A 17,707-nucleotide genomic window follows, 5' to 3' on the forward strand; every position below is an offset into this window, starting at 1 on the left:
ATTTTTTAATATTTATCTCTTTCTAGCCCACACGAAGTGATCGGGGATGGCTCATAGATCCTCTAGGGCCTAATCCTTGGTGGACACTCATAGTAGCTGCAGTTCCTGCTTTACTCTGTACCATTCTGATTTTTATGGACCAGCAAATTACAGCAGTCATCATAAACAGAAAGGAACATAAGCTGAAGGTAATGTATTTGTTTCATTTTCTGACAGAAATTGTGAATGCCCAGATCAACTCCCCCATTATACTTGTTAAAGGTCTACAATGCTGAACTTGAAAGTTTTTAAAAAATGTAGTCCACATAATTTGGCAAGTAAAACAAAATTAATATTAAACAGCCCTTATTTTGCTTTAAACTCTTAAAAAGCCAGAGAGGGATGTAATCTGTTTTTGTTTATTTTAAACATTTCTATCCTGTCATTCCTCCCAATGTAGGAAAGGCAGAGAACAATAAAAAAATTAAAACCAATGTTTAAAATATGTATAAAACAGTTAAAAACAATTAAAACATGTAAACACATGTATGTCAAAGACTGACTGGTAAATATACGCAATTGAAATCTTTGATGTCCTTGGAATATAGAGCTAGGGAAGCTGAATAGAAAAGAGGAGTAAATAATGGGCCTTGTGATTATTGGAAGAGTTTTTGAGACTACAGCTGTATTTTGAGTAGATCCTGCCCACATATCCCAACTGTTTCCCTTATGATGAGGACCACATAATTAACTTCACAGAGGATTTTTCTGGTATCAGATTTGGGATTTTTGGCTTCTACATGTGTACACACTTAATGACTTGAAGGTGTTGCCAGAGTATCTGTGGCCCCGGTTACACGGGCCGGATATCGCGGGGGGGAGGCGTGGCTAATTGCCCCGGAGGAAACTAACGCGCGGCTGCCCGAGCACACGTCCCGGTCGAGGTCCCATGGTTCGGGGGAAATGCCGATCAGATGGGTATCCTGCAGTGTGGCACAGAAGCCGCGCGATCGCACTAGCAATCACTCTTTGTGCGCATGCGCTTTTGCGCAACCTGCGGAGACGAACAGCGGCGGGCGCCGGATGCCATGCAAGTCCACCGGGAATACGATCAGATGCCCGCCCTTGGCCCGCGGTTTCAGGAAACTAGTATCTCGTAGGTACTAGTTTTTAACTCCGCACCTTCGGCGGGGAGCCACGGGAGCACTGCGCTTCACAGATGTTGGGGTGAGATCGTGCCTGGAAAATCCGCGGGACTCCCGTGCCTCTCCCGCGGCAACTTTGCCGTGTGACCGGGGCCTCTATTTACTATACTATACTATACTACTGGAAACCTATGTTTGGCATATTGCTCAGCCATGAATTCTCTCTTTTCCTCCCCTTGTAGTTGTGAGGTTGATTATAGTGTATGTCCTTGGGAACAAAATTGTGTTCTAGAAAGCAGATACTATAATTTTGTAGGGTTTCTCTTAACAGCCAGCCAGATTCTAGTCTACTCTATCCAGCGTGGCTTATATTTTACATTGTTTCAAACAATCTTAGTTTGTTACAAATTGTAGCAGTTAAAGGTATTTCAGATCCCTTTGTAGAAACTTTAAAAGGTATTTTGTTGCTATAATTGCTATGGTGTCATATGTGTTTTTGACTCCACAGAAAGGCTGTGGCTATCATCTTGATCTGCTCATGGTTGGCGTTATGCTAGGAATATGCTCCATAATGGGCTTGCCTTGGTTTGTGGCTGCTACTGTTCTTTCTATAAGTCACGTCAACAGTTTAAAAGTAGAATCTGAGTGCTCTGCTCCAGGAGAGCAGCCGAAGTTTCTCGGAATCCGTGAGCAGAGAGTAACGGGATTAATGATTTTTGTTCTAATGGGGATGTCAGTGTTCATGACCTCTATATTAAAGGTAAGAAATCATTTTTGCTGTACATCTTTATAAAGTTTATAAGTTAATTACCATTTCAAAATCCTCACTGGTCAGGCTGGAATGAGTTAATTCCTATTCTGCCCTGAAGTAGCAAAACTTCAATGGAAAGTTAGATGAGAGAATCGTCTGTATTTGACACTACTATATACTTTAAAAATGGTAGGGTAGAATAGAATGCCATGGCCAGATGCTTCAACAGCTGCATGGAGAAGGGTTGGTACTTGACATTCATTGGCTTTATTATGCACGGGTGTTTTGCTTCGCTTTGCATGTCTGTTGGGTTTTCTTTTTCATTCTGCATAGTTTCCCCCCCCCCTTCAGCTCTCAGTTCTCCAGGTTTTTTGAGAGTGCTTTTGTGCTATTTCCCCCCGTGCTTCACTTCCAAGCTGAAAGTACTTCAAAAGCATACAGATTCCCTCAGATTTCCCCCTCTGCCCCTTGTAGGCCACTCCTACACCCACATCCAGGTTGTTCTGCTGTCTCTGTACCTTCTGCCATTTTTTTTTTTACAAGTGGCACGAGTCTAGCGATATGAGACTATCACTAGTCTCAGACCACTGTAAAAAAAGGGAAATGACTCCCGGCTGGGCTGATCTCTGCTGCTGCTCGGTTTAAACTGGGCACTGGGAGGAGGCAGTGCTGAGCTGCGCATGCTTATTGGCTCCCCGTATGCACAGTGAGCACAACTGACAACAAGATCTCACTAGCCTGGGCTATCCAGGTCAGAGTATTTACTGTTTAGTAGTAAGCTACACCAGCTCCTCCTTGCATGATATTTTTGACGGTTCAGGTCCCACCAGGACCTTTTAGATCATTCCCTTCTGTTCTTTCAATTTAGCAGGGTATGAGGTGATCAGTTCCTCTCTATGTCATTTAATAGTCTGTCTCACACACATAAGCATGCGGACATGCAATACTGTTCACTAGACTACAGCCCGTCTTAGTTGCAACTAGTCCTTCTTTGTGCTATTTGCTGTTCGTCTATTGTCTGAATTTTCTAACTTCCTAATGATATCAACTCACGAGTGTATGCTGCAGTTCTTCTGTGGTGGAGGCACTGTCGACAAAAGAATGCTGGGACATGAAAAACTGGTACCTTCTGCTGCTACAGAAAAATCTACTTGATGCAGATTGGTACTCTTAGCAGTTACCTGCTATGTTCCCGCTAAGCTCCACAGTGTTGTGAGCAGAAATTCTACCTTCTGAGCAAAAAAAGCTAGTAGCATTAAAGTTGTGAGCGAGTCTACATTTGACTATCGCGTAAATTAGTTTTTTAGATTATTTCCATAACCTTGTAAAAATCTCAGAATAAATTATTTTACATTATATTAAAACTATAGTTTAAGAATAATTTAAACATTATAAGAGAAAACAAAATCAAGTCAATTTTCACCCGCCCCTTTCCACTATATTGGTAGGCCTGTCCTCCAGAGAATAGGTCTATCCACTGCTTTCTACTATATTGGTAGACCTCCAGAGAACAAGTCTACTCACCTCTCTTCACTATATTAGTAGACCCGGCCTCTGGAGAACAGCTCTGTCTACCCGTTTCCACTGTATTGGTAGACCAAGCCTCTGGAGAACAGCTCTACCTGCCCCAGGCCACTACATTGGTAGACCTGGCCTCAGACCGTCAGCCTATGCTGAGCCTTAGAAAATATACCAGCACTTGGGGTTTTTAGTGAAATATGACAACCAGCATTACAGGCCAAGTATAACAGAGGTGGAAAATCACTGTCAGAACCCTGCCTAACCTAACAAACAGGAAGTTGCTTAAATGTTATCAACCTGCCCAAACTACTTATTTATTCAAATATTTATATCCCACTTTCCCCTATGACTCAAGGCAGCTTATAAATCATATTGAAAAGCATAATATGGGAGTGCAAAAAACCCTGATTTTTTCTGGGCTCCATTATAGTCAATGGGCCCCATAGGCTATAATGGAGAATTGATCTGAGGGTATGTGGGGCTCTGAGGGGGCTGGGTTTTCTTAGTTAGAGGGACCAAATTTGCAGCATAGCTGCTGGTGCCTCTCCTCAACCCCCCCCCCCCCCACGTTTCAAAAAGTTTGACCCGGCCGGGGGTCCAGTTCTACGAGCCCCAGAAGGAGGTGCCCCATCCTCCATTGTTTTCAATGGAGGGGAAAATGTTCTCAGTTCACTTGTAGGCTGAGCCAGCAGCTAAATTCTCTGCACTGTCAGCTAAAATGTTGTGCGACAGCACACCCTAGTGCAGTTTAGAGGGAACTTTGTGTGGCCTCATAGGAAGGGTGTCAAGGAATTTAGAACCTGATTCATTTCAACAACAATAGGCCTCTGACCTGGACAAGATTCTGGTTGGACTTTTCTAGAATTTTAAAAATAGAAATAGTAACTGTGCAGCATGGAGAAGAGGAGACCTAACTCTTCTCCTCTGTGCAGTTTTGCCAATTTAAGCTTGATTTTGGAAAGAAAGAAAAAAGATGGACATTGATTGGACATTAGTTCTGAAGGGGAAAAGAATGGGCAAATCATAGCACATGTGTATGTGGAGGAAGAGTTAAGTTTTGATTGGTGAAACTATGCTGTGGGGAAAAAAATTGAACTCCCTCTCCTCTCTGACCTGAATTGGGGTGCTGCATGGTTGCTATTTCTAGTTTTAAAACTCTAGGGAATTGCAGTCAAGGATCTCCCAGCTTTTCATCTAGTTAGGCAGGCACATAGCAAACTGGCATGGTGGCAGAAGGAGGCGGTGCTGAGTTGTGCGCGCAAGGAGCCATCAGCTCCCCACATGCCCAGCAAGCCCAGCTGGGCTGCCCTCTCCTTACTGTTCCTAGAAGAAAAGTGCACTTGTGCACACACGCATTGACAACAATCACAGCTTCTAATGCCAGTGTCAGTGGGTTCAACCATGTATTCTGTGCACTCAGCATGTTCCTCCACATTATGAGATCGTGTGACACTTTTCCATTTTTCACAGTGACGGATAACACAGTAGAGAATCCCCTAGTGCTAGACAGTATGGGAAATGGGGCTTTGCAGCTGCTTGTCAATTGCAGAAAAAGTCTGGTCAATTTCAAAAGTGGGATGCCTGCCTTCCTTTATGTTCCCTTTCATTCTGCGAATCAGTGCTAAAATATATGTGCAAAAACCTGAACCATGAGGATTTAAATGGAAGGTGCTTGTTGGATGCTACTGTACAGCTACGATAGGGCAATTGTGTAATTTTTTAAAAAAACAAGCCCCCACACATCACAAGTGATGTTCCACCTCGATTTAAAAAAACTGCCCCCCCCCGGGGGGGGGGTGCTTGTAGCTGCAGAATGAATACACTGGAGGCAAAGGAATGGTGCATAAGGTGGGAACAGAATCCGAAGTCAAGCTTAAAAGGCTTACTGCTTGGAAAATCTCCAGTAAACAGTGCTTGCATAATAGGTCATTATTGCCAAATAGAAGTAAATGACCTGCTGAATAACAGTGCAATCCTAAAATGCTTTTTTGCAACTAAGCTCCATTGTCTAAACCTGAGTTAAGATTCTGGATAGACCTGCTTAGGATTGCACTGTAAGAAAAACACTCTGAAGTAAATGCAATGGAAGACTACTCCCATCTACAAACTTTTGCTTGTTAGCTCTGCTTGGCTGCAGAATACTTGGGATCTTTGACAGTCTGTTCTTAGTAGTTAACAACACAGAGATTTTGTCAGTCTTAAATTTTAAGTGAGCTTGTTCTTAAACACAAGGATGGGATGCTCTGCCATGATATTGCACTATTGTATTATGCCAATCATTTGCAAATGCTGTGGTGCAATGACAGTGTAGTACCTCATGATGTATAGATACAGTTGACATTAAGATATCAACCACAATTGAATGCCATCGTAGCAGGAATAGATTCACAATGTGCTTTTACATTCAAAGGTAAACAGTCAAAGTTATGCAATAATTTATGGAGTCATCGGAAATTGTTTTTCTGGGCAGGCACCTTCATCTTCTTTTTTGTTGTGCTTTATAATCTAGATTTGTACAATTTTATTTGGAGAGAGCTGCTTTGGAGACAAATTTTATTTTCTTAGCAGTTTAAAAATTCTGACAGTTTAAACATGATGGTTAGGGTATTTTATTCGTCTGATCCTCTATCTACAGTAAGGAGCTAATGATATTTGTGATATGGCTGTATCAAATTACTTATAATAGTCAATAATATTTGAGGAGTTTCAAATTATGTAACAGTGTACTGGTTGCATAGTGTGGCATGGGCATTTGAGTATTCTGAAACTATAATATGACACCATCTAGTATTTTGGTCTGAGTGCCTGAGTGTTTGGCCTTTCTTTGTGAAGGAAATACTTGACTGTATGAAATCTGATGTGTGGTAATTCAGATATAGCCTGTCTGTTTAGTGTAGCAGTGGCCCCACAGAGCTGTCCAGGGATGAGATGGCAGGAGCTATTTGACTGGCAGGGGTTCAGGTGGCTTGCTTCCTGGGGCTGCCTGTATAGCAACTGGGAGACTAGGAGGGACACTTCCCTTCCCCCCATCTGCTACGTTTGCACTTCCCCCCCCATCAAAGATGTCTGTGGAGTTCCACAGGTAAGTTAACTTTGTAAAACAAGCATCTTAAACTCTAAGGAGTGAAAGAGTTGCAGGAGAATAGTGCTAGACAAGTGAAATGTTTCATCATTCTTGTTTCACCACTTTATCTTGTCCATTCCCAGACTGGCTTTCTAAGAACCAAAGTACCTGTTGAGTTTTGTTGCATGCATTTATGTCCAATATTTAATTGGGCTCAGAGGGTACCGAAGGGGTACAAAACTTTGTTAGGTTAATATTTCACTTAATTGTGCTGACATAAATTTGTTTTACATCCCAAAGTTCACGTTGGAAATCTGGCTTTAGATTACTATATAATGATCCTTTTTTAGGTCTGATAGCCAAAAGGTTTTTTTTAAAAATGAAAGTACAGTTTTGTAACTGCTTCTGGGTGAAATACTTGAGACTATGAAAATTTCACTTTTTATTTAATCCATTGTAAAAATGATGTATTTTATCTTCCATGATTTGTTAGTTCTCAGGTTTAAACATTGTTTAAACATTTTCTCCACAGTTTATTCCAATGCCAGTCTTGTATGGTGTTTTTCTTTACATGGGAGCATCCTCACTAAAAGGCATCCAGGCAAGTTGTGTTTTAATTATGTAATGTCTTCTAAAATTGTCTTGTACAGTAATAGCTATAAATGAAACGAAGTGATGTAAAAGTGTAATGAATTGATAAAATAGGGAGTAAAACATGAGCCAGAGCTAATCTTCGTAGTCCAGCATTATGCCATCCTATAGCATAACCAAGAAACAGGATCCTGCGTGGTGGAATCTGCAGATATGGAACATACAGATATATATATGGATGGGTTCCCGTTGCATTTTGTAGGACAACATAAATGGGGCCACAGTTTTGCAAGAAAAGCTAAAGGAAGCAAAACCCTGCTGTCACTCTCAAGTAATGGGCTCATCAAAAGATGAGGGCAGGCTTAGCTCCTACCCTACTGGTATCCCTTGGTTCATATCTCACTCTCTTATATAAGTGTTAGATCCCTTCCAGTCCGGTTTTCGCCCAGGCCACGGGACAGAGATGGCACTGGTCGCCCTCACAGAAGACCTCCAGAGGCATCTGGATTGGGGCGGATTGGCAGTGCTGTTGGTGTTAGACCTGTTGGCTGCGTTCGACATGGTTGACCATCAGCTACTGATCCACCACCTCGCTGACACTGGAATTCAGGGACTAGCCTTGCAGTGGCTTGCTTCCTTTCTCCAAGATTGGGGACAAAGATGGCGCTGGGGGATCAGCTGTCCTGCAGGTACCCATTGGAATGTGGAGTGCCCCAAGGGGCGGTGCTGTCCCTGATGCTTTTTAACATCTATATGCGCCCTCTTGCCCAGAGGCATGGGGTGGGTTGTCACCTGTATGCAGACGACACCCAGCTCTATCTGTTGTTGGATGGCCAGTCTGACTCCAAACCGGACGATCTAGACCGGGTGTTACAAACCGTGGCTGGTTGGCTTAGGCTGAGCCGGCTGAAATTGAATCCGACGAAGACGGAGGTCCTGTGCCTGAGCTGCAGCGGTCCGAGGGTAGGGATCCCGCTTCCAACCTTTGATGGGGCATCATTGGTGTCAGCGCCAGAGGTTAGGAGTCTGGGAGTGCTCCTGGATGCCTCTTTAACAATAGAGGCCCAGGTAGCACCACTGCCAAGTTGGCCTTTTACCATCTTTGGCTGATTAGGCAGTTGGTTCCCTTCCTTGAACACGACGACTTGGCAACAGTGATCCATATGATGGTCCCCTTGACATTGGATTACTGTAATGCCCTCTACATGGGTCTGCCCTTGTCGCAAATCCGGAAGCTGCAGCTGGTGCAAAATGCCGCAGCCAGGCTGTTGATGGGACTCCCTATTCAGGAGCACATCCAGCCTGTACTATAGGCTTTGCACTGGCTGCCAATAGCATACCGGATTTGCTTCAAGGTGCTGGTCCTTACCTTTAAAGCCCTTTATGACCAGGGACCTACATACCTGAGGGACTGCCTTTCCCCATATGTACCCCAGAGAGCACTGCGATCAGGGACCCAGAATCATCTGGCTCTCCTGAGCATCAAGGAGGCCAGGCTAGTGACAACTAGGGCCAGGGCTTTTTCGGTGGTGGCTCCACTCAGGTGGAATGAGCTCCCAGAAGAGATCAGGGTCCTGCGGGACCTTTTATAGTTCTGCAGGGCCTGTGAAACGGAGCTCTTCCGCCAGGCCTTTGGAGCTGCCACCACCACTACGATCACCATTACCACCACCAATAACAACTGACACCTTATGGTGGACCCTTTAATTACTGCCCGAGCTAATCGCCCAAGACAATTGAAGCAGACCTAGGAGCTGATTTTAAAAGGAGGAGATTATGTTAGCACTCAGGGCTCTTTTTGTAGCAGGAACTCCTTTGCATATTAGGCGACACATCCCTAATGTAGCCAATCCTCCAAGAGCTTACAGAGCTCTTCTTACAGGGGCTACTGTAAGCTCTTGGAGGATTGGCTACATTAGGGGTGTATCGCCTAATATGCAAAGGAGTTCCTGCTACAAAAAGAGCCCTAATATATTTATATTCATTGGTGCTGTGATTTTATATGTATTATCGGAAATTTATCCTGTTTTGTAAGCCGTTCTGTGCTGGCTATGGCTGGGAGGGCGGGATAAAAATCAAATAAATAAAATCAAGTGAGCAGATACAATTAATTTTTATAGTGAAATATATAAACACTTGGACAGTATTGTTGTAAGGCCATTGCTTACCATTCCTGAGACGGATTGATTTAACTGTTCTGGATGGGACCCACAGGGGAAAATAATATCCTTTTCTCACTCTTGTAAGTCATGCCAGGGGAACAAGGAGGAACAATATGTTTATGATGTTTCTTTTACTTCCTCCCAGAAAACTGGTACTGGGTTAAGCAAGTGAAAGAAAGCAGTGTAAAAATATTACTTCCTAAATAAAGCTTCTGGATTGGGGAAATGATGAAATGGAGCTTTTCTGGGATGGAGGCCATGCTTGTTTCAGGAGGACAATTTGATTTTTTTTGTATAACAACTAATTCTTTTGTAACTACTATGAGTATTAAAATTGTAATAAGTTAATGCTCTAAACATTTGGCCAGTATTGACTGAACCAGTATTTTCATATGGAAATGACCAACACTGCCTATCTTTATATATATATATATACGTGCATATTTTTAGTTTCCTCAAGGATTTAGTAATTTTTCTTCTTCTAAATTTAGTTTTTTGATCGTATCAAATTATTTGGAATGCCTGCCAAACATCAGCCAGATTTGATCTATCTGCGTTACGTGCCTCTCTGGAAGGTCCATATATTTACAGTAGTTCAGCTTACTTGTCTTGTTCTTCTGTGGGTAATTAAAGCTTCTGCAGCTGCTGTTGTTTTTCCTATGATGGTAAGTTAACTAAGAACCTTCCATTATTAGTCATTATTTTTGAAAGTATGCCAAACCAGTTGTTTGCTAGAGTTCAGAGAACTGTTCACTAGAATTCTGTTTTACATAACTTTTTCTGTTCCAGAGCTTTTTAAAACCAGGGTTCAATGGAACCCTTGGGTTCTGCTGGCATCCCTCAGAGGTGTCACAACATTTTACGAATTCCTGCTTCAGTTACTTCACTTGCCCTGCTTTTTGCCAAATTATCTATTGTTTGTATGTTTACTTTGTGTTGGGGTTGAGTGTGGCATCACAATATGTTACAGGGTTTCTTCAACCAAAAAAAGGTTGAAAATCATTATTCTCTTTTGTTATTACTTGCATTTTAAGCCAATTTTTGCACCAAAATTATCTCCCCAGGTGGTTTGCAGTAATTACAATGTTGGGGTGGGGGTGCAGGACAGTGTTCATAAATGAAAATAAGATTGAAGCCCTCTCCCAAGCTCATACACTAAGAGGCAACACAGGGAAGGTAAAAAGAGGGAGATCAGGATGACAACGCCCAGTATGAAGGGGTTAGTTTGGTGTAGTGGTTAAGTGCGTGGACTCTAATCTGGGAGAACTGGGTTTGATTCCCCACTCCTCCACTTGCACCTGGCTGGATGACCTTGGGCAAGCTGTAGCTCTGATAAGAGCTGTTCTTGAAAAAGAGCAGTTTCTGTCAAGAGCTCTCTCAGCCCCACCTACCTCACAGGGTGTCTGTTGGGAGGGGAAGGGAAAGGAGTTTGTAAGCCGCTCTGAGACACCTTTGGGTAGTGAAGGACGGGGTATAAATCCAATCTCCTCCTCCTCCTCCTCTTCTTCTTCTTCTTCCTTGTTAATAGGCATTTTGCTCCATTTATGACAAGACTGATCTCTCACTGAGATGGAAGTGGTGCAACTATTCAATTGCCCTTGGTCATGTGACTTGTTACACTTGTTCTTCCTTTCCTCTCTGTACTTATCCAGCACAGGATGGTTTGGGATGGTGTGTTCATTGGCAGGGAGCAAGGGAACAAGCTTCCCTGTACCTGCTCCTTGTCTTACAGTTCCTGAGGGCATATTGCTAGTAGAGTTCTTTTTGGCGGGAAGGGAGGAAGCAAGCCATTAGTTTTGTATTATTTTCTCTATATACTGATCTGAACATGGTCTTTTAAAAATTGCTTTTAAGGTATTAGCTCTGGTTTTCATACGCAAACTTTTGGATTTGTGTTTCACCAAACGGGAGCTAAGTTGGCTTGATGATCTTATGCCAGAAAGTAAAAAGAAGAAGGAAGATGACAAAAAGAAAAAAGCAAAAGAAGTAAGTAGACCAGTCATATTTAAATAAGTAAAAGGAGAATTTACTGAAAGAAATGAAAACCATAGATACTTTATTTATATGGTCAGTCCTGTAATGTTTCATATTCTATATGAGTTTAAATACAATAGCTGGAGAATGTGATTGGTTTTACAGAACATACTTATGAGCTCTAGGCCTTGATAGTCATAAAAAACTCTGTTATAAGCCATTCTCAAGTTATACTACTTTGTTCATCTGAAGATGTTGCCCTGCAACAGGTTAGATCAATGCCTGCCCATATCTGAGCATTATCTATTGGGGGCTCACTTGGTGGAATATCTGATTAGATGAGGGAGGCTTCCCTGCTGTGTCCATAGAACATGTAAAACAGATGCCATTTAAGAAGCATTTCTACAAATTTTAATACATTTTACTGAACTGTAATGTCTTTTTAAATTTTCTAGATTATTGCATGCATTTTTATTTTATTTATTTTACCTTTGTAATCCACTTTAAGTCTTTGTGAGAAAGGCTGAATTTGGATTCCACAGTTTGGATTCCAGCCTTTACTTGGTGTACCATGTAACATGAGCCACTTTTGTAAACCCTTAAAAGAGAAATTTTCTACTTAAGACTAAATCTTTAGGTATGCGAGGCTTGCATTGCATGCACTGGGATTTCTTTAGGGCTGACTGAAGATTAATTTACACTTTTGACAAGATGCTTGAAGTGGGAGATTGCAGAAGGGGTAGCTGTGCTAATCTGTTTTATCAAAGTAAAACAAAAAATCCAGTGGCACCTTAAAGACTAACAACATTTATTTCAATATGACTTTTTGTGGGGTCAGCCGTGACTACAAAAGCTCATATTGAAATAAATGCTGTTGTCTTTAAAAGTACCACTGAATTTTGTTTAATTCTGAAGTGACAGAGCTTCCTTAAGCAAGTAGTGTGTAACTGCTCCTGCTCAGTTTTGTGATCCTGAATCAATCCTCCCTCTAGATCTCCCATGTGCTAGAAAAGTACTGGTGGATAGAATTAAACAATCCAGACTTTGGCTCAGTAGGCCCTTCAAACATCTGTAGATCCCAGAAGCCACAAAGATGTACAAGCGGTCAATCTTGTTAGGAGGCCCACTAGTTTCTCCCCTAGTAACAGATCTATGTACTATAATAATAATACTTCTGAAGTATACCCAGATGTTCAGGTGGGCTTGATGAATGACACTGAGAGCAACCTCCATAAAGAGGAGGCTTTAACTTCACTGTTTGTGTGTAGTTCACTACATAGATTCTAGTAGGTAGCTGGATGCAACTAGGTGTAATGATATTGTCGCACTACTCAAAGTACATCTTTGTGGCCACTTGTCTCTGCATTTAAAGAAAGCTTGATAAAGGGCCTTGTTTTAGATGCCTGGTTCTTGTAGCTTAAAATAACGTTAAATATGTATTGGATAATATGTAACTTTCAGGAAGCTGAGCGAATGTTTCAGACAGTGGACAGTGAAACTGTACACCTTCCATATGAAAGAAGCGATGTGTTAGAGATTCCTGTGAAAGCACTAAAATACAGGTGTGATATATACCTACTATTTTCATTTAATGTTTCTTTTATATAGCTTTTATATTTGATATTGCCTTAAATGACATATTTTAACACACTTGAATGAACACTGGCAAAATCTGGGATTCACTTAGCTGGGGAAGATGCTCTGGAAGGAGTTTATGATACCTTTATATAAGATCATTTTTTGTATCTGTTTTTAAATTCCTTATTGCTTACTCACATGACCCTTTTGAACAGATCCGATGACTCACTTTCAACCAGCTGTTCTCAGGGTGAAGAAACTGTTTTGGTCAGTTCTTTGTAGTGTGGTGGTGTGCATGGCTAATGATATGAAAAGCATTGAAGATACTAAATATAAGTTATCTGAGCCATATGTTTACCAGCTACTTAAACAATTTTGTTGGAATGTCACAGAGCAATTCCTTTTGTATTTAAACATGTACACTTAATATTGAAATAATATTTGATAGCAAAAGTGGACAAATTTCTTAAATTCCTCAAATAACACACATGCTTGTTTATTTTTAAGCCCAGATTTTCTGTATATGATTTTGGCTGTAATTCTAAAAACACCTTCCTGGGAGCAAGCCCCATTGAATAAAGTGGGACTTACTTCCAAGCAGATGGGTAGGATTACTCCCATAGTTATTAATTCGTGGCTTAGTGAAATTTTTAGATGGAGTTTAATTGGTTAATGAAAAATTCAAGCAATAAACCCTTTATAGAAGGCAGAATATGAAAGGATAACTCTGGTTCGTCTGAAAGATATAGCACTCGTGCCTTTACACTATTTAAAGTAATCTCAATCAGCAGTATCCTTTTAACTTCATAAGGGTATCCATACCTGCTTAAAGTTATGGGAAAGGGATAGTTTTGCCAATTTTTTATCCTTCCCCCCCTAAAGGGGGAATTAAAACATCTTACATATAAAGTTCAAGTGCTTCTGACAAAGCTCCACTGGAATACCAACCTTCAAACAATTTATCAAGGGACATCCTGCTTTTTGTCCATAGCCCTAGTTGAGAGTAAGGTTTTTTTTGGGGTAGCTTAAAAGGGACTTTGACAATGGTAGAGCATGTGCTTTTATATGCAGAAAGTCCCCGGTTCAAGCCCTAAACTTTCCAGTTAAAGAATCTCAGGTAGTCTGTGCTGAGAATGAAGTTCCTCTGCCTGAGACCCTGGAGTGTCATGGCCAGTCAAAGTAGATAATAGTAAGATAGCCGACAGGAAGTCTGACTTGGTGTAGGAAGCTTCTGTTACCTATATCTTCACATTTGCTTTTCAACAAGATAATTTCAATTAAGATACATTGTTACCCAATTAAATATAAGATGTTTAATTGCCACTTAGCCATTTTATTGTGAAAGTATTGCTCTGTACATTTAAATACAAGCCTTAGTGCAAATCAGAGTTGTATGTTAAAATGTCATTGCATAATACAAGACATTACATAAGCAAACATGGTAAAAAAAGTACCATGAGATTCTTTTATAAATTGTGTTGGTCTTATGTTCCATTGGAAGAAGACAAAATGTGATTTAGATTATTAAGTAATTTGTCATTAAAATTCAAACATTTCCATAAATACTTCAATTACCTTATTATAGCTGAATTCACCTAAAAAGTCAAGTACACTTTTTCCTGTATAAAATTTACCCTTTAACTTTGGAATCTTTATTCCAATTAATTGGTACAAAATACAGTATTTAGTGACGATGTTGAATTAAACATGCTTTTGGTGGCTGTGTAAATCGATAACCTAAGGCTCAAATGATATAAACAGCATGACACATAATTAACGCTATTGCAAGGCACTGAGTACTAATCAAAGTGTGTTTGTTGTCTAGCGTTGATCCTTCTGTTGTAAACATATCAGATGAAATGGCCAAAACTGCACAGTGGAAGGCTCTTTCCATGAACACAGAGAATTCCAAAGTAACCAGATCTAACTTGAGGTAGCTTATAATTACTCACAATTTCTGATTGTAGTTTTGCTGTAGTTTTGCTTTAAGTATATGATAGCTGTGGAAGTAATTTGTTTTGATCATATATTAATATTTTGAATATATGATAAGTTTATATTAACAATCTGAACAGAGAAAATGTATGAAATCTAATAAGAGTTGAGGCAAAGGTAGACAGGAATTGGTTTGTACACTGAAGGTCAGAATCCAAAGAACAGTTAACACCACTGTAGTAAACACAGTTTGCCAATTTTCTTGAATAGTAGTCCTAAATGCCACATGGCGAACGGTTTTTAAAACTGGCATTTTAGTGATATGGCATTTGGGTTCAGCTGTTGTTGTTTTTTTGGGGGGGGATGTATTGTACTAGAGTAATCCCTCCTAATTACCTCTGGGTTTGGGGCAAGTCACATTTTTAGTACTGTGTAGTAATAATCTGAAGACATGGAATGGTTGTGTTTGAAATATTCTTCTGTGGCAAAAGGTGGGAATATTTTCCTCCTTGCCCCTGGTTTTAGTGACTGTACACTTTAGGCTGGTCTGAAAATTAGATTTTTTACAAGTGGGGATCTGTAAGACTGGGGAAGGAGAAATACCCCCCTGGTTGGACGAACCACTTTCTAGGCAGTTTGCCATTCCACCCCACCAAGAGATTTGCAGGGAGGATTTTGGTAGGCCATCTCTCTCCCCGCTGCCCTTTCTGAGTTGATGATGGAAGGGGGATGCTGGGGGGTGGAGACTTCCCCTCCTTACTTGTCCCACTTCCAGTTCTGCTACCTTAGCAGTGGTTTCAGCTGTGGGACTGTGGCAGAGCCTTCCCCTCTTCCTCACTCACCAGTCTCCAAGACTACTACCTTAGTAGCAGTTTTGTCATGTGGGGGGGGGCATTGGAAGCTCACCCTCCTTTGCTGGCCATCTGTGTGCCTCTGGTGAGGCCACCTCAGCAGTGGGCAATGGACAAAAAAAAGAATATGAAAGGGTAACCCAGGAGACACCCAGGAGGACAGTTGCCTGCACAAGCACAGAAAGCGGCTTTATGTTTTGGGGAGGGGGTTTGGGGGGAGACACCTCTTTTTAAAGTTTTAGATTTTTTTGCAACCCTGGGGGAGGTTCTCCCTAGTTTGGAGAAAAATCTCAATTCAGTCAACATGGCCTCAAATGGCAGATTTCAGTAGTGACAATTTCTACTGCACAGCATTTAGCTATTTCTAGGCTTGTTCTCTGCATAGATATGTGTATACTGGATAAATCTATGGGTAATAGAACATTAAATATTTCATTTAAAATTACATAACACAATTGAGTAGAAAAAACAATTGGCACTTGTAGGTTAAATTTTGTTGATGTATACTGTACTCTTAGATAAATGTGAGCATGTGAGAGACTCCCCATGATAAAAAGCAATAATGAATAAAGAAGTTATTTCATAAACTTTGCATGTTTTTATTTGTCTAACCTATTGCATTGTTCTAACAGCTCTGAAAAAGAAGAATGTGTGAAAATAGACACGGAAAAGGCATCTGAAACAAAGTATGTAGATGCTGAAACCTCAGTATAGAAGTGAACTTGAGGGTATATCATTTTATAGGATATAATGTTAAACGGTGATTTCCAAACTTCTTTCACTTACTGAAATTTGTGTTCTGAATATTATATGCTCAACAACGAGACTTTTTCAGACAAGAATGAAGTTATGATCACTTTGGAAATATTTATTTTTAGTGAAATTTTTATTTTAATTTTTAATAGGAATGTCAAAATTACTTTTTAGTTACCATTATGTGCATAAATGTCAGATCGCGTTTAACTGTAAATTATTGATTGTCTTTACATACAAAGCTGTTTTATAATTTATTGTGGTATTGATGTCCTATTTGTCAGGCAATTGCTGTTTGGGTTTTTGCAAAGTTTTCTATATATCAGTCTCCCTTTGAACAAATTCCCAATGTGCCATTTCATGATTGACTGCATTTTCAAACCATTCCTATTTCATGTTGCTGTTTCATGGGGTTCTAAATTCATATTTGTAGGAATAATGTCTTCACATGTAAATTATATCATTTCAATGCCATTTTAAAAAAAACCCTCCTATCTCATTCTGTATAGTAGATAAATCCACAGTTCTCATTCGTACTCTGTCATGTTCCACATCATAGAAAGCCACAGTAGCCCTTACTGAGATAAGGCTTCCCTCTCTATACCATGTTTTTAAAAGGATAGCTATACTGTCGCCACTGAAATGAATGAGACAGCTTCCCCCAACAAGGCTGTGACTCCGGGGGGGACACAGATTTAGGGCTCTGTGTTAGGATGCATTAGGATGCCAGTTTGAATGGTAAACATAAACAGCATTGTGTTGGTTTAGTAAGCATCTTTACATAGAGACTGATTATCTAATAAGTTCCTTTCTTCTGCACATACCTAAATGCTATTGACATTTGAAGATAATTCCAGAGAGGTGAGTAAAATTAGACTAGCTTCTCATTCCTGAACCCTTTATTTTTATGTTAAATTTATGCTGTAATATTATGATCAGTATTAGATTGGCAGGTAAGATCATGAGCTTTGTACTTGCAGTTCAGATTCCCTGCTGTATACAGGGGATGTATGATAGCATAATAATAAGATACATGCCAAATAGCTTGAATACTGACTACTGTACAAAAACCAGGCAATATTTGGCTATTTAAAATATTTTATCCTTTTTGACACAGCATAATTTAGGAAATGTAACTAAGAACGTTGACCTAGTTTTAAACTATGTTCAACACTGCAGCTCAGTGTAATTTCCAATGAAACAGTTCTTAAGTCAATGCACAATACACTTATATGGAAAAAATTATATTAAAGGTAATGAGACAACTTCCAAGTCAATGAATCCCCCATTTAAAGCTAGAATGCATGCAAAGCTTTTGTGACTTCTGTGTTTACTTTGATGATGGCTGTGAAAGCTTTGTTTGTTTGGGAGCTCCATCAGCCCATGAGAGATTCCATGCATAT

At 40.4% G+C, this 17,707-nt stretch overlaps 1 protein-coding gene across 1 annotated transcript in view; it reads left to right on the plus strand.

Moving 5' to 3' along the window:
- The window catches only part of SLC4A7 (solute carrier family 4, sodium bicarbonate cotransporter, member 7), a gene marked incomplete at its 5' end in the record, with an annotated part of 56,037 nt that extends 39,729 nt beyond the window's left edge, over window positions 1-16,308 (plus strand). Inside the window, 8 exons of the mRNA XM_015408233.1 lie at window positions 27-188; window positions 1,633-1,884; window positions 6,993-7,061; window positions 9,705-9,878; window positions 11,068-11,199; window positions 12,649-12,749; window positions 14,591-14,698; window positions 16,184-16,308. Coding sequence (XP_015263719.1) covers window positions 27-188; window positions 1,633-1,884; window positions 6,993-7,061; window positions 9,705-9,878; window positions 11,068-11,199; window positions 12,649-12,749; window positions 14,591-14,698; window positions 16,184-16,265 — 1,080 coding nt within the window. The remainder of the gene's footprint in view (window positions 1-26; window positions 189-1,632; window positions 1,885-6,992; window positions 7,062-9,704; window positions 9,879-11,067; window positions 11,200-12,648; window positions 12,750-14,590; window positions 14,699-16,183) is intronic.
- Window positions 16,309-17,707: the final 1,399 nt, after the last annotated feature.

The sequence above is a fragment of the Gekko japonicus genome, unplaced genomic scaffold (assembly GCF_001447785.1).
Source record: "Gekko japonicus isolate JY-2015 unplaced genomic scaffold, Gekko_japonicus_V1.1 scaffold217, whole genome shotgun sequence".
Taxonomy (NCBI): Eukaryota; Metazoa; Chordata; class Lepidosauria; order Squamata; family Gekkonidae; genus Gekko; species Gekko japonicus.